Source organism: Theobroma cacao, chromosome 3 (assembly GCF_053813885.1).
Source record: "Theobroma cacao isolate CCN51 chromosome 3, ASM5381388v1, whole genome shotgun sequence".
NCBI classification, from domain to species: Eukaryota; Viridiplantae; Streptophyta; class Magnoliopsida; order Malvales; family Malvaceae; genus Theobroma; species Theobroma cacao.
In genome coordinates this window covers 42,300,048-42,326,690 of record NC_142641.1, presented here as the reverse complement: position 1 = coordinate 42,326,690, position 26,643 = coordinate 42,300,048, and the positions used below count along the sequence as shown (strand labels likewise).

At 36.0% G+C, this 26,643-nt stretch overlaps 2 protein-coding genes across 4 annotated transcripts in view; both read right to left on the bottom strand.

Annotated features, from left to right (window-relative positions):
• Positions 1 to 1,199: 1,199 nt before the first annotated feature.
• Positions 1,200 to 4,358, bottom strand: LOC18606124 (poly(U)-specific endoribonuclease-B protein). The gene is made up of 8 exons (XM_007039566.3): positions 4,113 to 4,358; positions 3,965 to 4,033; positions 3,779 to 3,847; positions 3,386 to 3,460; positions 3,230 to 3,298; positions 2,456 to 3,064; positions 2,033 to 2,104; positions 1,200 to 1,690 (listed from the first exon to the last, which is right to left on the bottom strand). The coding sequence occupies exons 1-8, from the start codon at positions 4,248 to 4,250 to the stop codon at positions 1,457 to 1,459; spliced, it is 1,335 nt and encodes a 444-aa protein (XP_007039628.3). The 5' UTR covers positions 4,251 to 4,358; the 3' UTR covers positions 1,200 to 1,456.
• Positions 4,359 to 4,947: 589 nt separating this feature from the next.
• Positions 4,948 to 26,643, bottom strand: part of LOC18606123 (pleckstrin homology (PH) domain-containing protein) — a 33,690-nt gene continuing 11,994 nt past the window's right edge. The window contains exons 27-64 of one of the 3 annotated variants that reach the window (XM_018117623.2): positions 26,439 to 26,552; positions 26,173 to 26,357; positions 25,918 to 26,026; positions 25,208 to 25,351; positions 24,807 to 25,091; positions 23,948 to 24,586; positions 23,665 to 23,856; positions 22,540 to 22,643; positions 21,864 to 22,153; positions 21,646 to 21,730; positions 21,223 to 21,561; positions 20,686 to 21,048; positions 20,119 to 20,608; positions 19,581 to 19,744; positions 18,544 to 18,706; positions 18,130 to 18,399; positions 17,231 to 17,425; positions 17,062 to 17,104; positions 16,083 to 16,207; positions 15,431 to 15,943; positions 13,926 to 14,702; positions 13,726 to 13,799; positions 13,271 to 13,619; positions 13,086 to 13,184; positions 12,852 to 13,007; positions 12,363 to 12,544; positions 11,769 to 12,260; positions 11,143 to 11,320; positions 10,920 to 11,056; positions 9,772 to 9,898; positions 9,431 to 9,652; positions 9,000 to 9,359; positions 7,739 to 7,897; positions 7,368 to 7,649; positions 7,089 to 7,316; positions 6,949 to 7,001; positions 5,735 to 5,843; positions 4,948 to 5,528 (exon numbers count right to left, since the gene is read on the bottom strand). In XM_018117623.2, the coding sequence (XP_017973112.2) occupies positions 5,184 to 5,528; positions 5,735 to 5,843; positions 6,949 to 7,001; positions 7,089 to 7,316; positions 7,368 to 7,649; positions 7,739 to 7,897; positions 9,000 to 9,359; positions 9,431 to 9,652; positions 9,772 to 9,898; positions 10,920 to 11,056; positions 11,143 to 11,320; positions 11,769 to 12,260; positions 12,363 to 12,544; positions 12,852 to 13,007; positions 13,086 to 13,184; positions 13,271 to 13,619; positions 13,726 to 13,799; positions 13,926 to 14,702; positions 15,431 to 15,943; positions 16,083 to 16,207; positions 17,062 to 17,104; positions 17,231 to 17,425; positions 18,130 to 18,399; positions 18,544 to 18,706; positions 19,581 to 19,744; positions 20,119 to 20,608; positions 20,686 to 21,048; positions 21,223 to 21,561; positions 21,646 to 21,730; positions 21,864 to 22,153; positions 22,540 to 22,643; positions 23,665 to 23,856; positions 23,948 to 24,586; positions 24,807 to 25,091; positions 25,208 to 25,351; positions 25,918 to 26,026; positions 26,173 to 26,357; positions 26,439 to 26,552 (9,141 nt within the window). In that variant the 3' untranslated portion in view covers positions 4,948 to 5,183. Of the gene's footprint in view, positions 5,529 to 5,734; positions 5,844 to 6,948; positions 7,002 to 7,088; positions 7,317 to 7,367; positions 7,650 to 7,738; positions 7,898 to 8,999; positions 9,360 to 9,430; positions 9,653 to 9,771; positions 9,899 to 10,919; positions 11,057 to 11,142; positions 11,321 to 11,768; positions 12,261 to 12,362; positions 12,545 to 12,851; positions 13,008 to 13,085; positions 13,185 to 13,270; positions 13,620 to 13,725; positions 13,800 to 13,925; positions 14,703 to 15,430; positions 15,944 to 16,082; positions 16,208 to 17,061; positions 17,105 to 17,230; positions 17,426 to 18,129; positions 18,400 to 18,543; positions 18,707 to 19,580; positions 19,745 to 20,118; positions 20,609 to 20,685; positions 21,049 to 21,222; positions 21,562 to 21,645; positions 21,731 to 21,863; positions 22,154 to 22,539; positions 22,644 to 23,664; positions 23,857 to 23,947; positions 24,587 to 24,806; positions 25,092 to 25,207; positions 25,352 to 25,917; positions 26,027 to 26,172; positions 26,358 to 26,438; positions 26,553 to 26,643 lie in introns of those variants that run through there. The other 2 variants (XM_007039562.3, XM_088804693.1) reach the window with 2 other exon arrangements.

The following is a 26,643-nucleotide window of genomic DNA, read 5'->3' as shown; positions in this document are numbered from 1 at the left end:
ATAAACAAGTTTAAATTTGCATTAATTTGTGTTAATTGTTAGAGTTTGTGTGTGCCTATCCATACCCGGCAGAACAGAATCAATACAAACTCGACCCAAGCTTGTGTGATGAACTATGAACCATACCTTGCTCTGGCTACCATTGGCTACCACGATGTGAATAGAAAATGGGTGGATAAGTTTTCTGTGAAATGTGATAAGCACACAATTCACCTAGTAACGTATTAAGATAAGAAGAGAGTTGCTGTCGTAACAGATACTCCCATTGAAGTTTTGGGTTCTCAACGTAATACCAAATTCAACTGAGCAAGCCATAAAAGATATTTGGGTTTTCATACTTGTCTTCTTACTTGATTTAATGGCTATTTTCCAAAATTTAAGATTCCGAACACAGCCAATAGCTCTGAAAAAAGGGGGGCAACACTTCCTCCAGAAATATCTGAAGAAGCTTCAAAAAGATATTTTGGACTAACAGTCTAACATGACAGTGGCTGCTTACGACACTTTGCCTTCTCCATAGATAGAGGGCGCTCAAAATGGTAATACAGAATCCTTATCCGAAGTTCTATGTACCTGTCATTTTCACAAGTAAAGTTCCCCACACTTGAACAAAAACTCGTAAGTTTTCTGTACCCTGAATCTTCTCTAAGCAATCTGCAGCTACTCAAATTTGAATAAAGAAGCAAGAAGAAGATAAGGCAGGAAGTGCAATGACAAAACTTACAATGAGAGTGTCCCAACAAAAAATCCCTTTGCTTTTTGTTTGCTTGGTGCATGAATTACGCAAATCTTTTTAATTCATGAATCGTGAAGTAAATTATGTCGACACTTGACAATGAATTTACTAGACTAAAAGGCTTTGTTCGGTTATTGCCTGTATCAAAACGTTACTCTCAAGTGTACTAATATACAGGTTACTGCTTACGTTACTACTTTTTCGGATTTTTGTGTGGGCAGATGGCAGATCTCATATGACTTACTGCTTATCATCTCCCTGTAATTCGTATGAATATATTTCAATTGCTTGCAATATTATTGTTCAAGAAGCATTTGTAGAAGCTTGGGGTTCGAACCTCAAGCCCATGGCTGGACCACTTTCTACGGGGTAGGTGACTGGCAAGACCAAGCTCCAACTTCATATCGTTCGATATTTATTCTGTAAAAGAATGACCAAAGCACAAAAAATGGAAGCACAGAAGTTCAGAACCAGAAGCAGAATTTGAATTATCATAATATTATGGCCAAGAGAACGAGTATTAAATTGTATGTAAGTTTACATAGATCTTATTTATCAAATAAGCGAGTATATAGTCCCTGAAACAACATCCATTATGATATAGTAAACTTATGTTATACAGTTACATTAACATAGGTCTTGGTCTTTTTTTAGCTTCTAGGCAAGAGTCATACACACTGCATGACTGGCATGACCCAAAGCTCTACAGAGAGCAGTAAATCAACATTCTGCGATCGGAAAAACAGAACCGATTTTATCTCCAAAGCGGTAGCACTTGATGTTAACAGAGTATGGACCCAGCTGTACGTAATTATCCTCTCCACCCATAAAGAAACACAGAGTATAGAGAGCAATTTCAAACTCTGGGCTAACTCCAACCAAAGTACTTGACACAGATTTGAGAATCCCGTTCCATTCAAACTGGATGGTGAGCAACTGAGTTTCAGAGTCCGGCTGCAAAAAGACATAGGTAGAAGAGAAATATTAAAATTGCACAAATGGGTGTGGATGCAGGCAATAAAGAGTAGTCCCTCTTCAAGGTTAATTGCATGCATCAACGAAAAATGAAATGTTTTTCAGCGGGCTCAACCTAATACATTATCTGCATGGTCTAGAACTTCAATTTTCTTCATTAAATTTGCTAAAAATTGCATGTATGGCCAAAACAAAGAAAATAGCCAAAATGCAGCAGCTGAAGTGCAAAAAGCAGAAAACAGTCTGGGTTGAAACTTCTTTTCCAAATTCTCTGTAATCTCAGCATGCCGATGGAACAACATTAAAGATGAACACACTTACAGTTTCCCCACGTCTTCGCGGTAATATATAACCTTGATAATCAACTCTCCCTTTTGCTTCTTCAAGGTAAAACTGGAAAATAAAATGTCACATTAGAGATACACACGTATTGAGAACGAAATGCTGACTTTTGCATTTTTTTTCATGAGAAATGCAAATCTATTTACATGCAACCTAAAGATCAACTTCAGAAACAATGAGCGTGTTAAGGTATGCTTGGGACAAGGGTTTACAAAGAATTCCTCTAATTTATATTTAAATGCTTCCAGATCTAACCAGCCAATGCTTCTCCTTTATTGCAACCAACAACTTCAAAAAGTTAACAAGAAACTTCTTTGCCTTTTTCTTTTTGCTCCATCAGATGTAAAATGAAATGTTCGAGAAAAAGAATTACTGTATAATGTCTCAGTAACAAACACACACCTGAAGCCAATTGTGGAAGCCAGTAACCTCTTGCTCACCATGTTGCTTGATTTCTCCAACAAAAACATGTTCGAAAGCAGAAGAGGAACCAGATGCACCACCCCGACCATAAAGATCAAACCATAGCTTAGTTATCATTCTTTTGAAATCTTGATAGTTTTCAGATACAATGCCCTTCAAAGAGAGGTACTTGTGAAGATATTTAATTGGTGCAGTTCTACTTATTTCTTCCATGAAAGCAGACTGCTCTTGTTTCTCCTCCGATGTAACAACTTCCTTACACCCAGCATTTGGGTTGTAATTATCTAAGAGAGAACAGAAACGAGAAAATGTAGGTCTTCTGAATATGTCTTCACTCAGCCAGTAAAACAGACTTCCTTCTGCCATATCTGCCTTCTGGTAAACCTTTTTCCCTTCACCACAGTCAATCTGATAATCCTTTCCAGGTTCCAAACGGTTTAAATCAAGTTGCCAGAGCCTGTTGCAAGCTTGTGACAAGTCAGCAAGTTCTTCTTCTGAAGGTTCTATGCTAGTACCAGTTTCAAACTCATCAGAGTATACTTGCTCACTAGGAGGTCGTTTATATCCTTGCCACTGATCCATCTGAACCTGGAAATATTTCAGTCACAAGGTTTTAGAAACAGTGATTCAAAGAGAATAAGGCTCTTATCTGATAGAGGAGAAAAAACAAGCTCAGAGTGATCTGAGATGAGTAGTACACTAGCATTGTGTCATTTTAAACTATGACGTATACAAAATAGAGTATGAATAAACCTTGTGTGGTTGTCTTTGAGGCTTTCTGCCAACAGTTTCCCAGCCATCATTATTCTCCTTTTCTTGCTCCTGTATGCAAAGTTACAATCCTTCAGGATTATTCAGAGCACTAACAATATAGATTTTAGTAAAGAAAAAAAAAGACCTAGTGCCAACCTTTCTGTTCCACTCATTTTGGTTATAACCATGACGTTCGCCAGCTTCATCCTTCTCATATCCCCCATACTCAACCTGCATTAGAGATTTGTACAACTTTCAAAAACAAAATCTATTTACATAAATCAATTGAAAGGACCCTTTCATACATCCATACCTATAAATCATGGGTGCGTGTATAGATGCAAATTTCATGTATACAACTTACATAAAATCAAAGAAAGTTTCACAAAAACGTGATTGATTCAAAAGAATGAAGTAAAAACTCTTCTTCGTCTGTTTCCTAGTAAACAGATCCTCCAATTAACGGTCTTTCGCTGTGAAGTTGAGTACCAAAAAAATGCTAAAAATAGTAAATTGAAGAATTGTACCCCTGAAAAACACGAAATTTACCTTGTGAGGTTTCCTGGAAGGTCTTGAACCCGAAACCTCCCAGCGTTCATCCTCCCGTTGACTCTCTTCCTACAAAAATCAATAAAATTCCCAACTTTAACAAGAACGAACAACCACTTCAATGTACTCCAATTTCAGGTCCAAACGACGAAGAAATAAAAAAAATTTGAAATAAAAAAGGAAAACCTGTCTTCTCCATTGAGTAGGATTATGGCCCTGCGGACAATCATCATTATCTTGCTCCCCTGACACCACCTGCGCATGTTAGCAAACCCGATCAGAGCAAATGACACAAATATAAGCAATCAGATGAGGCGAAGAACTCCAAATTAACCTGGGCCCAACTGGATCTGGAGCGTTCATCTCGAGTCTCATTTTCCTCGTCGCGGCCTCCGCCTCCGCCGCCTCCGCCGCCGCCGCCGCCGCCGCCGCCAATCGCAACGTCGATCAAACCCCTGATCAGTCCCTCCATATCTCGATGTAACTTGTAAGAGTGAAGTGCGTCAGAACTGAGCAGTGAGAGTGATGTGATCTTAGAAAGTGCAAGACTATCAACTATGGGAAGGGAAGGACGTGACCCGGGACGCGGGTAATGGAAACTTTAAGTTTGCCGACGCTCTTCCACCATACACCTCCTGCCACGTGGGTGGTCCTAACTGTCTTGGTAGTTAACTTGTGGACCCCTCTCTCATCCACTTCCAATACTTCTAAAATATCCTATTCATACTATTATAATCCTTTTCGTCCCTTTTATTAATTTTTTAATTAAATAAATTCAACTTTTATCATTATTTTCAATAAAATTATAAATTTTGATTTTCAAACTTTTCAAAACATATTTTTTGGAATAGAATTTTAATTTTGTATAATATTTTAAAAAATAAAGATCAAAAATTAAATTCATTTCTTCAAAAATTAATAAAAAAACAAAACATGACAGAAAGATAATATTTTTTATTTAGTCTAAAATTTATTGCACCTCTCTTTTCTTTTTGTCCTTTTAAATTTACATATAAACAAGGAAATATATTGATTTCGTGGTAAAATTATTATTCTTAAACCTGCCCCATTTTAGTATCCTGAATAAGGCTAATTAGAGAAAAGGAAACAAGACAAAATAAATTTTGTTTAGAAACAAACAAGGAAAACCCCCCAAAAAACCTCTAAAATTTTCTCGAAAATTCACTAATTTTATTGGTTTTGTATACACTGTAATTTTTTTTTTTTAACCAGAGAGACAAAATTTGTTTTACAGAAGAGAATGAATGGAGCACCCTATTTCACTATAAAAGAACAGGTAATAAAATCACAACACATCAAACAGGTTCTTCCACTTGGTTTATCCGCCAGCTCAAACCATTTTACTTAACAGAACCTCACCTTCTGTCTCTAACAATACCAAAATTCACTGAGCTTCTGATGATTGCAGAAGCGGGAGATCATCGCGAACCCTCGTGGCGCTCCACTCGGATTCTTCTTTACTTTCCCTTAGAGCAACAAAATGAAGAGCATCACTTTGGACTTGGTAAATATGACAACCCCATGGATATGATTCCGGTGCAGACCAAACCTTCTGCTCCTCGAACGTTGTTTCCTCTGCAAGTGTTTCCGCCACGCAACGTACCAAGTCGGCTTCTGGCTCTGCAAAACCTGCTACAGCAACACATCCAGGAGCAGTGTATCCCTCTGGAGCTCGCGGATACCAAATTGAGACCAGATTTGTGTAGTCATCCGGACAATTCCTCCATACCTGCAGAAACTCCCATTTCCAAATGGTTAAAAACTGACGATTTAAACTCATGAGACTAAAGTAGTTCGTCTGCGCTGGCATTGACGATGTAATGTCTAATTAAAATACTTGGGACAAAAATCAGGATATTTTTAACTCACTCTTACAATCGTTAAAATGCAAAGGTAGTAATAAGATCAAAGGTAATCATGTTTGATCTTTCTTACCAGGTCATAACCCACAGGAAATGTAAATAGATTGTCAATGTTTCGGTAAACAGCAGCAACATTAGGAGGATGGCTCCCAATACGAGCTATGTCACCAACGGAGACATACCTGAAGGAAAGAAAAATATGATCCAGCTCCAAAATTAATGCAAAAGCATTTAGCAACGTAAAGTGATAATTAAGATGAAGAATTGAAGATCCAAGGCCCACTCAAATAATCTGTGTTTCTTAATAGCTTTTTGTGCAAATGAATGAAGTACAAACTTCCTAAGATCTAACACCTTTCTCCCCTTTCCTTTCTCACTTCCCACATCACTTTGCCTACCAGAGCTACAATTCATCTGAAAAACAGTAGGTAATAAAGAAGCTGCTTTCTTTCAGTACTCTACAAAACATTAGAAAGCAAAATAAATTCTCAACTTCAACCTCCCTCCAGCCCCTTTGCCACTTCAGCCTTGACACGGGTTGGCATAAGTCAAAATATTAACAATACATAGACATCCTATTATAAGATGCATAATGCATCAAAATTAAAGTGCAAAACAATTTTTGAGCAAAAATAATTAAAAAAAAAAGGCCATAAAATGATTTGAATGATTAACTATTGCTTGGCCAGTAACTGAATATTATGACCTATCACTCAACTAAAACTTATTTGGTTATTGAGTGCTATATATTAGTCCTATCACTTATAGTAACTTTCTGTCAGCTGGAGTTTCTAATTTTAATGACATCAGTTTTAAGCTTTAGACTTACATGTAGTTTGTAATCTAAGGTAGCCTTTGTGTGTCTAGTTCCAAATTAAAGTTTCACATCATAGTGTATCAAGTTTCAAAATTCCACATCATAACTTTTGATCTTAACTAGTTACTATTAACAAAATATAATATTCTTCTTGAATTTGGAAAAAAGAAAAACTATGGTTCACTACCGATGCATGTCAACAGATGACTAATGTGTACATACACGTTAGCCCTTTGCTATAAAAATTGGTATTTTTCAAGGTTTACTACATTTAGGGTCAATATTAGTGAATGGAAAGGTGAGGCTTGTGGTCAAATCAGTACTCTCTCGATGGTGAAGACTACACATATCCATGTTGATGCATAAGAAGCCACAGCAATGAAATTCAGAGACAAGATGAAATAAGAAGAAAAATACAAATTGTAAAATATATAAGGTCAAAAATGAGCTACAAAGAATTTAGTACTTACCCGTCCGGACAAATGGGCCTCCAAATGCTACATACTCCACCATCATCTGCTACCTATATAGACAAAGCATTTTTATCCTAAGACTGTGCCATGCAGTAATCTACACTGCAACAAGTAAAGCATGGTAAAGCATAAAGCACCTGTTTTCTACATAATGCACATCGACCTTTCAATTCTCTCTCACTGCTCCAGATCTTCAGAAAGTTTATACTGTGTTTAACAAATTTTGTTTCATCAGATGCAGAACTTGATGAGGGCTCCCCTGACTTGATGATGGATTTCTTAGAGGCATGCAGAGGTTTCCTGTCAGTCTCACTCCAAGCAAAATGTACATATCTCTGGCTTGAAGGAACCTGAACATGGGCAATCTTGTCATTATTGTTTACATGCCATCTTCAAAATGTATATAAAGTACCAACCTTTGGCACAATGTTGTTCATGTCAGACGGATGTGCTTTCCACATCTTACGCACTACTGAACAGATCTTAACAGCTTGCGGTTCTATCCCCTCAACTTCTTCAACACTGCACTTTATCACTCGAACAAAAGTTTCTGATCTCCTAAAATTCTTAAGATGAAGGAGCAAGTAAGAAGGCAGCTGATAACCTGCTTTTGCCAACTCCAGTGCCATGAGCTCTTCCCATGGGACATCCCACATGATCTTGCAAGGTTTTTTGTCCATCTTGTCAAGAGATGAACACTGTAGACATTGAGAAAAGACAGCATCAGAAAACAGCTAAAAATTTTCCATATGTACGTAGTTTCATAGCTCAAGTCCCCTCCGCTCACCTGCAATAGCATAACTCGCTTGTTGGTCACTAAAACTATTTTCTGGTATGGTACAATAAAATGCTCTTCGTAATAATCAGACCAAGCAAATTTTGAGGGCTCTCTGAATATTTCCGTACAGCCAAAATGTCGACTTGCTTCTGCCAAATAGAGCACCATCTGGAAACAAAAACATGAAAACAATCAAATTCACAAATTTTCCAAGCAGATAGATGAAGCAATAGATATTTCCATTTTTTTCCATTTTAAGATATGAAAGTGTTAAGTGCGTAACAGATAGATGGAGCTTTATAAGCACTCTTCCATCCTCTATTTGTATTTGTCAGAATGTGTGTGTCAACCTATTCTATGCCAATTTTGGCAAATGTCTCCTGTATGATGCGTGTCCACATGTGCCAATCTTATTCTTGGTCAGCGGATGATGCCAATTCTTGGCACTTCATAGAGTAACAAAGGAAACACATAGAGACCCCATCCGTCTGCTAAAATTATTACAGGTAAATAATTACCAACATTCTATAAGATTAAATTAGGACAACATGAAACTAGACTCAAAACTTTATTTAATATCGTGTGAAACATAATCATATTTCGTGACATCTTCACAGATGTTGATATAGACACCTACACATGAAACAACACATAAAAAGTAGAACCAAACAGAATAATTAAAATTATCAAAAGTGTTTACATTCTTTTCCTTGTGAAAGATAAATAATCCTCTTTAGAAATACATTTACTTATCTTTGCTGAAATTTCACAAGACAAAGAAGCATAAGAAACCAAAATCTCAAGTATTTTTTTTAAATGGTGTTATCCTACATCATTTAAATTCAGAGTTTGCTGTGGCCTTATATTTAGGTATGGCTTCCCACCTATTGCCGATTGGTTATAGGTTGGATCTTTAACATCATATCAGAGTCTTAAGTTCTTTGTTGCCTGTTATTTCTTGTCCATGCATGAGGCCTATTTGGTGTTGTAGCTAGTCTTTGGCCTACATGTGAGCGGGATTCTTAAGTGATGTTATCCCACATCAGTTGAGTTAGAGTTTATATTGACCTCAGTTGGGTCTTTCCAGCTATTGTCAATTGGTTTTAGGTTGGATGCTTACTAGTTTCTATGAATGTTGGTTTGGGTCAATGCTCAAAACATTTTGTGCGTATATATAGAAGCAACAAAAAGGAAAATGATAGCTTGCTCTAAAACTTAAAACACATCTAAGGATATAACACTTTCCATCTCAAAAAGGTTATAAAGGTACCTGACCAGTAGCTTCTCTCTCAGAATACTCTCTAAGTACACCATCAGCATGGATAGCACGAGGGTTTCTAATTCTCTGGAAGGTGCTTTTGCTATTCAAAACCTCCAAACATTTGGAACAACTGGCGCCAATCCCATCCACTGTCAATGAGAAGAAATCTAATGCCCCACTCACTGGTTGAACAATAAATCCTACGAAAGCACGCCCAATTCCATGAGCAAGTCCCAAGAGACCATTCTGTCTGGCACTTTCCACTGGTTTAGTCACAACTCCAGACACCCCAAAAGCCACACCTTGTGCAAGAGCTTCTGTTCCTTGAATGATTCCATCACCTACCCCAGTGATTCTCCTTGACGTTACCTAATCTTTAGTTAGAATCTTATTCTCCAGTTTTTTCTAAATAACCAAATTAATGAAAAAGACAGACTTACCTGCTTTGAACGCAATTGCAGAAACTGTCCATCAGTTGAAAGCTCTGCAAATCCTTTACTCAGAGAGGCCAACGTCGAACTAGTCATACCAAGTACATCTACTGAAAATAACAAATGTAGAGGGTTATGAATTAGATCTCTCCAAATACGGTTTCCAACTGCAGAAGCTATGGAACTTCTCCGCATGAATCTGTCTTTGCGCATCACCCTCCTTAGATGCACCTATAATAAAAGGCTCAAAACAGTCAGTAGCCTGTAGAATGTCTCCTGAATAAAATGTCCTATATCTTGTTTTAGTAGGCGGAAGCACTGCAATATTTAGTAAGGTGATGATCCCTGACCTGAATTTTAAATGCATTTCCAATAGCAGAAAGTATAGGACTCCATACACCCAAAACCCCATGAGGTCTCTGAGCTGGTGCAGTCTCTAAAGACACTTTCAACCTTACTTCTGAAACATCTATTAGGCTGAAAAGATCAAAAGAGGGAAAAATAATTATTACATCTCAGCTTGAAACCCATAAATGATATTTCTTCTAAAACATTAAATCTTTGATGATGAAGATGAAATCCCCTTTGACTTATAAAGAGAAGAAATCAATGTCATCTCAACACTTTTCATTAAAAGAGAAAATCTAGTAATACTAGAACTATCATTGAATACAATATTAATCCTTCTAATACAACAAAAATGGTGCAAGAAGTTCAAGTATTTCAAGTCAGTATAATGGCATTCTAACATTAATTACTGGCTTGGAATGACTCATTAGTCAAATGAGAAAATGTGAAATTGTTTTAGAGGTCAGTAATGCTGAGCACATTATCAATATATCTCCAGCTATTTTGTTGATAAGGATTTCAAGAATCTCACCAAAATTCATTTAGTGAATAAAATGGGAAAGAAGGAAGAAAACAGCATTCACACATCATAACCAAAGCCTTATACAGCATCAAGATAGTTTGCATCATTCTCTTAGGAAATAAAGCATGGATGAAAACAAGAAAAAAGAGACCCTTAGAAAATAAATTTACATAGCAATAAAAGCCAAATCAAGTTGGATATACATAAATACATGTATGCATTTAAGTGGATGGACATGTAACACGTGTAAATGTGTGCATATATGTTATGTGTACATGCCCTTGCGTGCAGGAACACATAACCAAACAGACACAGAAAGACAGAAAGGACGAAAGCAAAAGTCTTATTGAAACTGAATCATGAAAATATCACAAAAATTATCAATAACTTTTTGTTATTTAGCTCCCCATTGTATTTCCATTCTAAATTCAAACTAAGAAATGGTCATTGAATTGGACAATTTTAAATAAAAATTAATAAGAAATAGATATATAGGTAAATTTTATCAAGGCCTCACCTAGCTGGCTAGCCAACATTGTTGACTTGCCAGCACACTACAGAAATCATCCTCCTGAATCTATCAATATTACAAGTTTCTATCTGTAAAGAGGTAGAAATTAGTCTTACTCAACACGTATCTCTGGGTCAACTTCAGTGACGCTAGAACTTTGGGGAATGTGATCTAGCTGGAGATTGTTATAGAAATCAACTAATGCCCAGATGATCGGTTCATGAATATTAAGCCTCCAACACTTGTCGGTCACCTATCATGTGAAAAGAGGTACTGAACATCAATTACACTATTATCTAAAAGAATACGGTAAAGCCAAACGTAATCATAGAGCATTACCCGTATATATACATATGGATAGACCTGGATGCCATCAGTGTTTGCATTTTGCATTGTAATAGTCATCTTACATACAGGATGATGAATATCGCTCATCTGTTCAGGTGCCAAGAGCACTGGCATTAATGTTAGAGGAAGCTGATTGTCAATCTGCAAATGGCCCATTATGAGCTTGAACCTGGCAGAAAGGATACAATTTCTTAGCTTGTCCATCTGAAGCACCGAGAAAGATGACTAATAGAAGATGGGCATTTAATCCTAAGATCCAGTATATATTTAAAAAATATTGCTATTTTAAAAATGTTGGAAATGATAAAAAAAAATTGTTGGAAATGACAAAAAGCCAAAAGTAAAGGTATATAAATAGGAACTTGAAGCAAGAAAAAGAACGCTTTCAAAATTCCATCTAGCTCAAAATATGAGTGATAGAAGAATTAAAGCATGCCACTATTGCAGAAAAGCACAATAATATGCTTTAATTTTCAATACATAGCACGATATATTCTAAATACTGTGCATTATCAGAAGCATTACACAATAACCAAGAACAAAAGGCTAAAAACAAGATCATGCCAATTATTTAAAAGATAAAAATAAAAAATCAGTAAAATGGAAGGTGCTCTAACCTGCTGGTAGTTCCACCATCGTAGCCGGTAGAATATGATATAAAGACTCTGTCCAGGTACAAGTAAAAGAGCTCTTTTGGCATGTGGTCCACAACAGATACCCCAACAACTCCTAACTCAATGATGATTTCTACAGGTGTGACATTGATCTGTGGCTTTTCAGCAGATGTCAGTGGCCCTGCATCTTCACATGAACTCACCTTCCATGTCTGATCATCTGTGAACCTAACAACTTTGATGTTACCTGTTTCAAAAACATGCAACTGCATTCCAAGTTCTTCACCAGAAGAAAATTGCCCAGCCCTTGCCAGATCAACTTTCAAGACTCGGTTATTGAAATCTCCATCAATTTTAGCATCAATGAATTTCTGTCCATATGGATCTTCCCAGGAAAAATTTGTAGTTGAAAGAGGTCCTAAACTTATCCATGCATCCTCACCAAATCCAGATTGGCGAATGCATATTGTTTTGATGGTGGTTCTATTCTCAATCCTGTTTATTTATGCTTTGACAAGTCAATTGAGACACCAAAATAAACACATGTACTGCATCACAACAGAATACTTAATATCTATGAATTAATGTATAACTTACCTGACAGGACCTTTAGTTGATCCAAGGCGGAATACCACTATAAAACGTGATCCTTCTTCATAGCCGCGTATTTCTACTTTCAAAAAGGTCCTTGTAGCATCATGCCGCCTTAAAACCAATGTGATAGTATCCTCTTTCACTATTTGAACAGGAAATGACCACTCTGTATCTTCTAGTTGGACCTAGAAATTTCAATAAGTCTATTCTAAGATAACATAAACTTGATGCATCATTGTATTGTATTAAACATACATAGCTTGTGAACAACAAGAACAACAACAATCCCAAAACCATGACAATAATAAATAGCAAAAACCCAGTCGGCAAAATTGTAGACCTTTTTGTCATCAGGAGGAGGCAAAACAAATGTGCAATTTTAATCTAGAAATCCAGGGATGCTCAACATGAAATGCAATCGGCATGAAATATTGTCATATGTCAAGGCATACAGACACATTCATGGATAAAAGGTTTGTGCAATTCACTGACCTGAAGTTTATCCGTTCCACCATTCTCATTATGTACAAAGGAGATTCTTGAATCAGATGCACGAAGAACCTTTGGCTCATCTTCACTGCTTAACTTGATGTATATATCCCGACCAAGTCTGTTAGTAAAGGTCATGTATGGTCGGACAGTAATCACCTACAAAGATTACAATCAATCAGGTGCTTACATTACTAATAAGATATACATTTGTAGAGTACTGAGAACTATCGCTACCTTTGTAGGGACAGACTGATAAGGACAGGGCTTTGCAGAAATAAAAAGCCGCATGCATTTACCGTCAGCATTATAAGCATAGAGATCCACAGATCCATCCTGTTGTTCAGGCAAAAGGAAGGTACTTAGCAAAAATATTCTTTTAAGAAAAGATGGCCTCTAATCATGATATATATAAGATCTACCATGTCACCAAGGGGAGAAAGATCTTTAACAGGTCCAAAGTGCTCATTGCTAGACTCAGAAAGTGATACAGAGAGGCCCAGAAAATTAAAGTTCAAAGCAGAGGCAATTGTATGACCACTGTACATTTCCTCATCTGTTATTTCATCAATGATGCCTTCATTTTTCATTTTAGTATGAAGTGGAAAACCAATCTTCCTCTTGTGTTTTTTCCCTCCAATGTTGACAAGCCTGTATGTAAGTGGTGGACATCTGGAAACTGAAAACCAGTAAGGAGCATAAACTCTGATGGTTTTTGCCATCATTGTTTGTTCTTTTTCATAATTTTGTTCAACAATGAGATGAACAATCCTGCATACACCATAAAAGATAAAGGTATCAGAAAACAGGAGACTTTGCTTTAACAAATTCAAGAGACTTGATTTTTTTTTTAAGGAAATGCAGCACATAATTAAACCTTCCAGAAATTGAACTTCTTAAGCTTATTGTTTTGGATGGAATTTCACGAGGATGAGATATCAGTACAGCTTCCTGCAATCAGTAAAAAAAATAAATAAGTAAACAAACAAAATACAACGGAATAGACAGATTTAATTTGCAATTTAATAAGCATTATAACAGTAAAATAGAAAATATTCGATTAGCTTAAAATCTCACACATATTGGTAGCCATCCTTTCTGTGGAAGTAGTGAGAAGAATAAAGGATTACATGTATCAGCATTATAAATATTTACAGTTCTTCCAGGTAAAAATATTCCTCTGGAGCAGGCAATAAAATGACCACTTGCTCGCATCTCAAGGATAGAATATTCCGCTGTAAGAGGAAGATAGTTGGTGATAGACAACGGGGATTTGATCACAAGACTCCAGTCCATGATAGGATCAGATCGGATGTCCTTTGAAATCTTGGTTGCTTGTATGCTTAAACAAAACCATAATCTATGTGAAGAAGCATTCGAAGAGGCCTCACTTAGCTGGGTGCAGCACAACAATTCCTCAGACTCAGTGAGAGCTGATACATATATCTCAGAAATGCCGTTAGGTTTTCCAGAAACCTCCAGTCGACCAGGCTTTCCGACCACATAACTCCAAGAGTACTTATCAGAACCATCAAGATTTGAAGGTCGCAACTGAAACACAAATAATCCAGATTGAGTCAAGGCTGATAAGGGAAGAGGCACTCTATCACCAGGTTTCAATTGACCCACAAATATCTCCTTCTTTGGATCGAATGATATTTGTTTTCGGTTCCTGATCCATTTCCTTTGCCTCACAGAATTTGAAAATATTAGGGAATCATCTGACTCAGGCCATTTTAGGCTTTCAAAATCTGGAGCATAAACCCATCCAGCTGCAGTATTAGTAGATGACGTATCCAAATGCCAATCATCTATCCATTCCCAGCCTGATGGTAACTCAACTCCAGAAGTTGCCTGCATGGTTGGGGAGGAATGAAAAACCAGTATACACTTCCAAACAGAGAGTTTAGATCTCCAAAACACATTGTTTACTTTAGCTTCACTAATGCCAAAATCAAGTGGTGCCCAATATTTAGAGGATTTCAATTAATTTCTTGAACTTTGAGAACACATTTTTCAAGGTCCAAAAGGATAAACAGGCTCAAAAGCAAGTAAATATGAAAAAAGTGCTACTACACAACAAACATAAAGACTACCCAGTATAAAAAAGTTAAAACAGAAATCTTATTTATGTATTACCAGAGCACAAAGTAGACAAGTTTATCCGTGGGCAATTTGTACCCATATTATCCAGGATGAGTGCACAATCTACGTAACTAGAAGGGGTTCAGAAAGAAAAATGTATTGCATGTTCACAGAATTAGACACAAAAGCAATTAAAATTAGAGGAAAAAATTAAGTGATAATTGCCAAAAGATAAGTGCCTGCAGTAACACAAAGGAATTGTGTTCCAAAATAAAAGCAGTGCGGAAGACTAGAGGTCAAAAATCATGTAGGTTGAGGCAATGGGTGAAGAAGACATGATGCCTATGATCCAAAAATACTACCATAGTTAGAGGTTTTTAAACAGAACCTTCATATTAAAACAATAAGCACTTTAATATGTGAATTACAAAACTAGTAATGCTGCACAATGTGTTACTGCTACTTAAAGCTAAGAGACGATTTATGTTAATGCCTACCTGCTGAAAGCCACCACCATCAGTTTGATCTTGATTCAGTTGAACATTGCTGCCAACCCACCCAATATTTGGATCATACATTTCAGTTTCAAATAACTCATCTGTCTGAGTTCTACCATCAACTTGTAAACCTTCAGGCATGCTTACATCAGTAGGTGGCTCCATCATCTCACTGGAAGCTTTGCGCACAAGACACAAATCAAGGATAAAATCCGTGTTGTTATGTACAGAAACAAAGGACCTAATATTTACATATCTGTTGCCATCCTTCACACTAACTTCACTAGCAACAACATCATTGCCTAAGCGCCAACATGCAGTTGGTGCAGCATAGTTCAGCCGCACTGTAGTCCAAGGTCCCTCCATGCTAGGACTTATCTGAATAAATCCAGATTTTCTGCCACCAATAAAGAGTTCATTTCTCTCATCAACATTAGGTTTAGGTGACAGAATTATAGCACATCTTAATTTCCCACTTGACTTCTTGTCACTACCATCTGCTTGAGTTGTATTCTGCAAGAAACAATCCATTTAAGCATCTGACTGTTAACAAAAACTTTTAGTATTTCCATGTTGGGTTAGCAAATTCACTTCCCAACCCTACAAAGAAGATTATTTCTTTAAACTATAAAATACAAAATATCACATTTACCATAGATGCTGCCAAGGATAAGTCCATCCACATTAAGCTATTATTGTAATCATACTTATGGGAATCATCTGGAACATACATGGCTATCTGATTCAAGGGTGCTGAAAAAAATCCGATTGCATCACCTGTAAAAGATACACGGCATTAGGAGATTATCTTCTTCCTTAAATTATTGCCTCATGAATGGATTTAGTAATTACTCTTCAAAAAAATTGATTTGGTAATTAAGCCATCAATGCTATTCACAGAAATCTTTAACGGTCATGTTGAGGTTTTTCTGCTCCTTTTACTCTATTATTTTAAACTAGATTGTTACAAAGAAACAGGATAAGAGTTGCTTAGGACTTAGGTTAAACTTAATTAGAGTTATTATTATAATGAAGTGCTAATCAGTTGCCAAATAAACAAAACTTTGCTAAATATTACCTCTATCTAGACCCCAGGACTACTAATAATTTTGTTCTCTTTCTTACTGTAATGCTAGCATGTGGCATCGATTCAAAATTGCAATCACCTTACTTGGTCAAAGAAAACAGACAGGTTGCATTTTATCCAAAGTATTATGCATCAGCATTATTTGGATATAAGCTCATTCTAAATTTATATCAACCAAACAAATAATTATACTCCTCTATACAACTAATTCCTGCAAACCAAAAAAACCGCTATATTGCATATTGAAGCTTGAGTTCACTGGTTGTAGACACAAGTATTACTATCTCAAAATAAAACAGTAGGCTAAAAGAGACCTGAAGCAAGTGGTATACAACTATACATATTAAATGTACCACTACTCTCAAATCCTTGGTCAGCATACATATCACATTTCTGATAGTTTTGTCAGACATAAATTCATATGCAAGAACATTAAAATTTAAGAGTCCTTTATAACAGCTCATAAATCTAAAATATTATGGAAGCCTGTAGAAGGTAAGTTATTGACTAGCAGAATGAGTATATTGGCATGTACATCTAGTACCTTTTCCCATGTCAGTAACAATTAGCTCCACTGTGTAGGAGATCTGCGCAAATTGAGCATCACAATAATATTACGGAATATGCAAACAAGGAAACCAAAAGAAGAAAAGCAAAAGACAGAGAAATTAGCACAGAGTTCATTAAAGAAACACAAAAATCATTCTACGTACTGGAGAGTCAACTTTAAAGAAAAATATTTCATTCCAGTCAACCAATTCAATATCGGAAGAAAAGTGACTTGAGATGCATCCACATGTGCGTGCACTTTGATGATGAAGCAGTGATTCACTTGGAAGGCTATTGTCAGGAGAAAGGCGCACAGCTACGGTATATTGGGGAGAAGTCAACCCTTCAACTCTGGGGAACTGCATCAGAAAGGCATGCCAATAGACCATGAAAATGAAAAAAGTATTTGTCACGTTATAGCAAATAAGGAAATGGATCAACTATCAAAAAGAATAGATTAGTGAAGTTTAAATTGTTTCACACACTAGTTCCATTTCCTTACTACCATTAGTGCTTAAAACACCAAGATGGTCATCATGTTTTGAAAGACGCATACACACCACATAAAAAATCAGAAACTTAAAAGATCAAAAACCAAACAATATTGGACCTCAAAAAGAGGTCCAATAATAACAATTAAATAACCAAAATAAGATTGATGACAATGCCCGTAACAATTCTCACCAATTTTATAGATTACCATGATGCCCACTACCTAAAACTAAAGAAAAAATTAATTAAAAAATAAATAAATAAACATCGTCTTTATCCTACATAGGCTTCTAAAAATCAGTTCAACAACTAAGGATCATATATTTCTAGTTTCTTGACATTATTACCTAAGTCAAAGAAGTCAAGACATTGCAAAAGCAAGCCAACAACTTACTCAGCAAGGTTACCAAAAAGAATAGGAAAATCAAATTTTAGTTAAAACGCTGATTAATCTATTTCTAAAAATATTCGTTCTTTACAAAAGCTCGTAAATCAAACGCAAAGATGGGTATAGAGGACAAAGAAAGTGATATCCTCCATAAAAAGGGTGAAAGAGATCAAGAGATTATACCATTGCATCTGCTATAATGACTGCCACCATTGTTCTAACTTTCCTGCATATCTTTCCTTTCAAGTGTGAGTCCAACATATTCTTCGAAACAGGCACTTTTATAGGCTTCATATTCCCAGATGGCATTCTAATAATATCTGAGAACCCTCCCGTCTCACTGGCCTGAATAAAAATGTCCTGACCAAGTTTATTTTGTGGGATGATGTAATAACTTCTCTTGTGATGGACATCAACAATAGATCTTGTAGCATAGCTTGAAAAAAATGCTTCCTATTTAAAGCATTGTAAAGGAGAGTTAAGAAGTTTTCAACATCAAAAACGTATAAAAGGAAAATAACAAAACAAAAGTGAAAGAGATAAGAGATAAAAAAAAGCACAGTCAAATCAACCCATAAGCTTGAATAATCATATTACCGGTCTTTTATAATATTGATGAACATCACTAAGATTATTCCAGCTTGCATAAGCTTGAATAATCATATTAACATTAGACACTGACATATTCAAGTTGAGATCCCTCGTGGAGGTGAAACGTAACTGAGAAGCTGCACCAGGGGCATTGGGATCATACTGGTATCTGTATGTTACCATAGATTAGGGGCCAGAAAAGTTAATGCAAAACACTTAAAAAAAGGTTGAGAAAAGTAGGAAAAGTAAATGAAAGTTAAAATAAAGGTAACAAGAAACCAAGCATTTCATAACTACATGACTGCATAAAGGACTATATATCTTAGGGGAAAAGAAAGGGGAAGACAGAGAGAGAGGTCCACAATGTCAGCTAAGCAATATGAAATATCAGAATTTCTATTACCCAAAAAAAAGCTCAGCAAACTATGGCTCAGTTTAGTTGATGCTTTTGCTATTTGCCCTTTTCTTTTATTCACCTTTGTTTTTTGCTTTTTCCTTTCTATTCATTTTTTACAAAAGGAAAAAACAAAAAGCAAATAGCAAAAGTATTAACCAAACGAACCAAAAAAGTATTAAAATTTCAGGCCTTCAACCTTCAAAACCTCAGTTTACTCGAAGCTATTACCCAAATAAGATATCACAAGAGAATACAAAGTTTTCAAGGATACATGCTAAGCATAAGTTCTTTTCCAACTGCAGCATGGAAGTTCTATAGAGTTTGAAATATATTATCATTGCTATAATCAGTTTGCATTAAGAAACCAACATTCCAAACCAACATTATGCAAATATTAAACTTCTGAAAAGCTAAATAAATAAAATAGAAAACTCAAAGTTTAGTTCAAAGGGAAATTTGTAAAGCATCAGTTTTCTTAATTCTACAATGGACTAAGAATAGACCAGTTGCTATCATATTAACAGCTAGATAAAACACAGAGGCCAATAGCTACTCTGTTTTTTATAGATGAACTAACCATGCCAAAAGAACTGAGGGGTGCCAACCCAAGTATAACATTTCTTTAGATGCATCATAAAACAATTACCTTAAAAACCCATCCACTGGCTCAACAATCGGTTCCCATGATTCATATTTATCATTATATGATCTGGCAGCCAAAGAGAAGCTAACAGTAGAATTTGAATAGTCAGGTCTTCCATGTAAACTGAAGGATATTCCACTCAATGATATATTAAACAACGGAACCATCTGCAACATGCCAAATATAAAACTGTTGGAATTAACAAAAAGCAAACAGCTACCAGATGTTTTTGGGTTTTAGTTGTAAAAGGTAAGTATAAATACAACCTGAGAAGTGATGGTTTTAGAAAACTGGAAATTCAGCCCAGAAAATTTCAGAGAGAGAAAAAAAATACCCACAGATCACTACAAACAATCTTAAATCTTAAAAGAAAAACATGCTGCTATAACTATAAATAATCAATGCACCATAACTAGTAATGACTAGACATATTCCTTATGATCCATAATTAAAAACAATTATACTTCATGTACTTTCAAAAGCAACATATAACCATAATGTGCCCAAACACCATAGAGGAATCACAGAATAAAATACTCACCAGGCCACCATAATCATCAAAAAGTGCTGCAGAAAAGGTCCCTATTTCTGCATCAACAACAGTATCATCTGAACCACTCTGTAAATATGGATCTGCCAGCTTTAAAGCAAACCTTCTTGGAGGTTTTCTGGAACCACCACGGACAACAAAAGTTCCCAACTCGTTAGCAACAGCCCAAATGCTAAATGGTTCCGTACCAAATTTGGCATCTAATGTGTCCCAAACACTTTCTTCCAGAAATTGATCTCCAGTTACCATATCACTGCGGATGCATCTTAATGCACTAAAATCTTGTAGCTTTGGTGGGCCCTTATATGCAATACAACCTAAAGCAACATAACCTGGAGGAGCTTGAGGCAACCAAAAAGAGATACTCTCTATTCCTCTCTGTTTCTTAATCTGTCCAACAAGCTGGAAGCTTAAAGGAGATTTGAAGAGCTCTTCATCTCCGCCATCATGAAGAACAATGCATGTATTTGGAGGCTCATACCTGACCCATAGAAAATTAAAAACAATTAATGTTTAATGGATTAAATCAAGGTATATCAGGAATAAATCTATACTTACCCTTGAACAGCAATATCACCAAAATACACCATTCCTTGAGGGACCACTGGACGCCATATTGATAGTTGCTTCCTTGAGCTTGAACCTCTATTCCACCACACCAACCTAAAACTAGCAACAGCTTCAAAACGCCGACCAGAATTTACAACAGTTGAACTTTCAGACCACTGATTGTGGGTGTGACCAGATGGAGAAGCTTGGATGTGTGAACTTATAGATGCTTTTGGATAGACTTCGGAAGACCCAATCATCACATGACGTAATTCATACGCTCTAGCTAACAAGCTGAAAGTTGTGGGTTCTGCTGGCAAGAAGGTACCAAGGGAATTATCCACGCGCCAAAATGCCAGACTGGATGGGTATCTGCAATTCACACATTGTTTTTGGGAAATAAATAATGTCATTAGAAAACTTAGTTTACATAACAGTATTCCACACATCTACTAACAATCAGTGAAGCATAAACACAAATGCACCCACAGGCATACACAAACAACTGAATTCATAATAGAGATGGAGCTTTATAATTTCACATACAGATTAGTATCAGTGATGGTAATGCAATCCCTGAGTGAACAAGGAGAAACAAAAGAAGCCAAGATGCAGAAAGTAGAAGATGGTGATGGTCGCAATTTTCCAGGGGAAACCACACAGCCCAATGCAACATAACCTTCGGGTGCTTCAGGGAACCAAACAGAGCAGCTGCTCTCTCCATCACCAAGCATACCATTAGACAATGAATTGGATTTAACTTCACCTACATCAGAGATGCCTCCAGAATCTAAAGGTGGCCAAATTCGATTAAAAGATACAGGTCTCTTGACTGGCACATAGTTGGTGTTTACAGCAAGAACCCCTTTTGTAGGTGGTTTGTCCCTGTCAAGTGAAAACCATCAGTATCAAAGTACAGAAACAAGTACAATTACTTTCAAATAAAGACATGGTTATGACCCCACTGACAATGGTGTCAGATAGTCGCCAAGAACTGCAAAACCGACTGGTGCACGAGCTCTCCAAAAGGCATATATCTGGTCATTGTTAGAATCTGTAGAGCACACTAAGGCCATAAGTCAACCATGCAAAACTTCTAACAAATTCATTAATACATATATATATATTATATAAAAGGCACCAGGTGTGGGCAGGGCAACAAAGAAACCAAGTGTATCTTAGCATACTTATAATTTTTCCAACTCTGTCAAACTGAGAGCAAACTACAGTCATTTCCTTTGATGCTGTCCTTAGAAAGGCCAAAATATCTTCTTCAACCGCTAAAAACAATCTCAGGATGCTGAATGAAAAATTCATGAATATGTCTGAAACAGCTAAATGTATATTTGTCTTTCCAGAAGCATTTGAATACTTAATGGACATGTCAAAAGGTTCCAAAATTCTGATTCCATTACTCTCCATTGTCAAGCCGAGGGCATTTACAGTCATCTCAACAGTATCACCTTTCAGAACAAGCCTACAGAAACAAACCGATATCAGAAATCAACTGTCATACTGTCAAGAGTTCATGTTACACTTCTGTTCAAGAGATTATCTGGCAGAAATTTTATACAACACAAATCATAGCAAGTGTATGTAGAATATATGATACTATTAGTCTGCATTATCTTCCAACAATCAAGGACGTAAATAACTTACTTAAATTTTCTTTTGATTGAGCAAAAAAAATAACTTACTTGAAAATGGTATCATAAAAAACAATAGATATATCCGGAATTTCAAAATATAAACAAATCTATGGATAGTGAAAAAATAGACCCACTGAGAAGCAAGAAACACAACCAAGACTAATTCATATCCAGAATTGTAATTGATGATGACAAAAGCCAAAAAAGAACCAACCTTCCATAAGCATCCAACTGACCATGCAAAAGTTTGTTGGACAAGACTGGTGATTCCACCACATTTTTTGATGCATTATAAAAGGTCAGTTCTGGACCAATTGCCTGCAAAGGGAGAAATTGTTCTCATAGGGAATCTACAGAAATGCATATATCTTGCTTAGATTAAATGTCACAAGTAATGGATAAACAACATAATTTAAATCAAAGACTCCAGATGGTAATTACATCACATTCAAAAGAAAATATATTAAGCCTATATGAGCATGAGCACAGGAACATACTATCACTTCAATGGAAGTCTTGACATCATTTATACAAAGTATACAAAAAGCAAGACAGCATTTAGAGGTCTACAAAGATCCATACTCAACAACATATTTAAGTCAGTCAATATCAAATAAAAATTAAGAAAATACATTATTAAACAATAAATGTGCATACATATACTGTTTTTCTCCACATCCATTTTTCAATTTTAGCAACTCAGAGATAAGAGTCAATAAGGAAACAAATTTTTTGAAACTGAAATAAAAATGGTAAGTCAGATGATGCATCAGCAATTTTAAATTTCTTAAAAGATAAAAAACCTGTTTAGTAGTGTAGATAAATTGTAAAACAATATTTATTGTACAATCTACAAATTAATTACCATCACTTTTTAATGAAATAAGTACACAAACCTATCATATTAAATTTGAAACCAATAAGTTACTAATCTATAACACTACTAACAGGGGCTAAAACATGCCAACACGTTATCTTGGCAATATTTGATATGTGAAAACGTGTATGATGAATCTCGTATTATTTCTATCACCCATTTTTGTCAGTAAAAAGAAAGAGCATTGTGGCTCAAACCTAAGATCTCTATCCAAACCCCAATCTGCCCTTACCACTTGAGCAACCATAAGTGGCTTGACTACCACCCACATTTCCATCAGGAATATGTCAACCACAATGCTGTCCTACTTGTGACAATCCTTGCATATAAATACTTTTCAGTTTCCCAGCAAATCACCGACAAAATACAACACCTAAATAACTTGCTAACTTCAGGAACAAAACTATAATACACCTAAAGAAATACAGAGTAAAAATAAAAAATAAATTTAAAAAGCGAAACCTGAAACTCGATGATAAACTCTGCAGATCTGTCAACCACAGCATTTTGAGGTGCCATATCTTTAGCATTTTCCCTTGAAGCATCCACTTGCACACCTTCATTTCCTCCCTCTATGTAGACTAGATCATCCTTCGAAGCAGAGTAGCCACTGTTGGTTCCCAGTGAAATACATGAATCTAAAAATTGTCCATTCTGCACCAAAATAACAGCAGGTATGATTAGAACCCATTTTTGGAAAAGGTGTTGATTCATTAGGTGAACAAAAAAGTACTAAAAATTATACCTTGATAAGAACATTCTTGAATTGCAGTTTTTTCCCATTCCCAACATATATCATAGCCTCATTACTAGGTGCAGAAAGATCAACTCCTTCTCTATCTTTTAAATACAATATTCCTCCATTACCATCATAAATAAAATGATCAAACTTTTCATCATCAGCAATTAAAGGTTTCACAGGAGAGAGTGAGAATTGAGCAGATGGTTGTGTGTATGTTGACTTATCCAAAGTAATTGCATCTACCATATGTAAGGACTTCTTATCTTCTTCATTTGACAGCATACTGCCAACTGTTGGAACAAAAAACTCAACTAGTGCCAGCAGAAAATCAAGTGCTACAAGCAGTTGTGGCCTCTGGACACAAACAGAAACAGATGTTGAGAATTGACTAAATTTTGCATCAAGAATAAGCATTGTTGGAAATGGTTTGAAACCATCCTCTATTGTAACATTTCCCTTAGATATGAGTTGGCTGTTGGTATCAGAAACAGAAACTAGAGGGTTCTTAGGCATCCCTATTGCCAACCTAAACTCTTCTTCAGTTCCCAAACGATCATCAATCACAGTGAAACCCTTAAGACTTGATGAGAGAAAACCTTCGCCTAGTGTATTAGACTTGTAGAGGAGCCATGCACCACTTGCCTGAATAACAAAGGGCAAAAAATAATTATAGACCTGGATATGCACACAATTTACTATACAACATAGAATTAACTGAAAAAAAAAAAAAAAAAAGCAATCTGGACTTTTTTAAAAAAAATGATATGCCACTTCAAACAATTCATTAGAAAGAACCATACTAATGGAGAACTCCAACAACTTAAAAGAATAGAACTACACTGTGTAACTAATGGAAATTCACCTGTACGGTAGCCAGAGGTGAATCCCACTCCCCAACATATAAGCACAATTCAACTAGATTGACAACAAAAGAAACTTTCATGACAGTCCAAGTTTCATCATTTGGAGTACTAGGCTCACCAACCACATTTTGGGGAATAACAGGTTCTACAACATCTACTGACGATGTCAGAAAATCACTGCTTAATGGCGGCACAATATGTGGGGTCTCAGATATATTAGACACTGCACATTCAGTAACAATCTGATACTCCTTGCTTGACAACTCAGCTTTCAATTCCTCTATCTGAAAATGCATATCAAAGACACATATACATCAACATTTCGCTGCATAAAAATGGCAACAAGACCATAAAGGTTCTCGCTTCCTGTACCAGAACCAATGAACACACAGTCCATCACCTTGATTGCAGCTTCAATACTTGGTACTTGATGCATTAAGTCTCGAAGGGACCTCCGGATAACAATAGAAACCCCCTTGACATCCTTAATAATACTTTCACTTAAATCTGATTCAGTACCAACATTTAAATTGATGTCCTCAACCTGCATCCCCCATTCGAGAAAAGCAAAGGGAGGAAAATGCATGTGAAAGATGAAGTTAGCCAGATACAGATTTGGATTAGGCTGTACAACACAACAAATTCATCCCTACTATTTGTCACACATGATGTGGTAATAATTTATTGGTCTAACATCTTATTTATGGATTTATCGACCCATGCATAAATTGGTAGACCCCACCTTAAATTTATCAATACATTATTTCCACGCCCAAAGGGATACTTGAAAAAAAATGGTGAGATGTGTATCATTACCCTTCAGAATTAACAAAAGACAACCAAATCTAATTGATAATTCTTTCTTATATGATAATTTGTGACAAAAAGCTACACTAATTTCCAAGAAATTCTTGAACATTATTGGCTAAGAAATTCGAATAAACCACCAACAAAAACCTCACACAGATGATATCTTAAACGACAGTTCATCAAATCTAAGGTTTAGAAGGGGAGAAAACCCTCAATAGGTTCTTCCATTTCTATTCCAATTTCTTATATCTACTAACTAAGCTGCTAGCATAAAATGTGCGATCAAGATATGATCCTCACCAGAATTGTCATTATTTCGAAATGGACAGCATTCAAGTCACTTTTACTGCCAGAAAACCATTGGAAGGTATTTTGCACCGTAATATGAACAACATCAAGCTTCAGGTAACTGTAACAGAAAATTTAAAACAGTTAATATTAACATGTGTCATGACCACCAAGAGCCACTGACAAACATAAAGATAGCTTACATACGCACAAAACCAAATATGAAAACTCAAAACGAATTAAAGATATATTCCAGCATTAACTTACTCAAGGCTGTCGGTCCTGCGAGGCATCAGAATTATAGGTTTCCTGAGTGAAAGATCCAACCTTAAAGCAGGTGATCCTTCAATTTCACTAGTCGTGAACCACTTCTCCGAGTTTGTAACTTGATCTTTGAATTTAACAACGTCTTTTGAATCCTTGGGAACAAGACCCATAAAATAACTAATAACCTACATTATCAAGTTTGAGATGCATGAGAGATAAACTTTAAACTGCGGTAAGTAATTACTAATAATTGAATGTTTTATTACCTCCTGCACCAAGCGATTCAAGTAAACAATGCGTACTTCTGAAAGTTGGCCAACAAGGCTATACTCGTAACCTTCATAATCTTCATCATCAATGCTAAATGAAGTAAATTCCAACTGCACACCAGCCCCGAAAAAACAATGATTGAACTTTTATAACATTATACACTGAATTCAGAGAAGTACAACAAAGGGTAAAATATGAAAA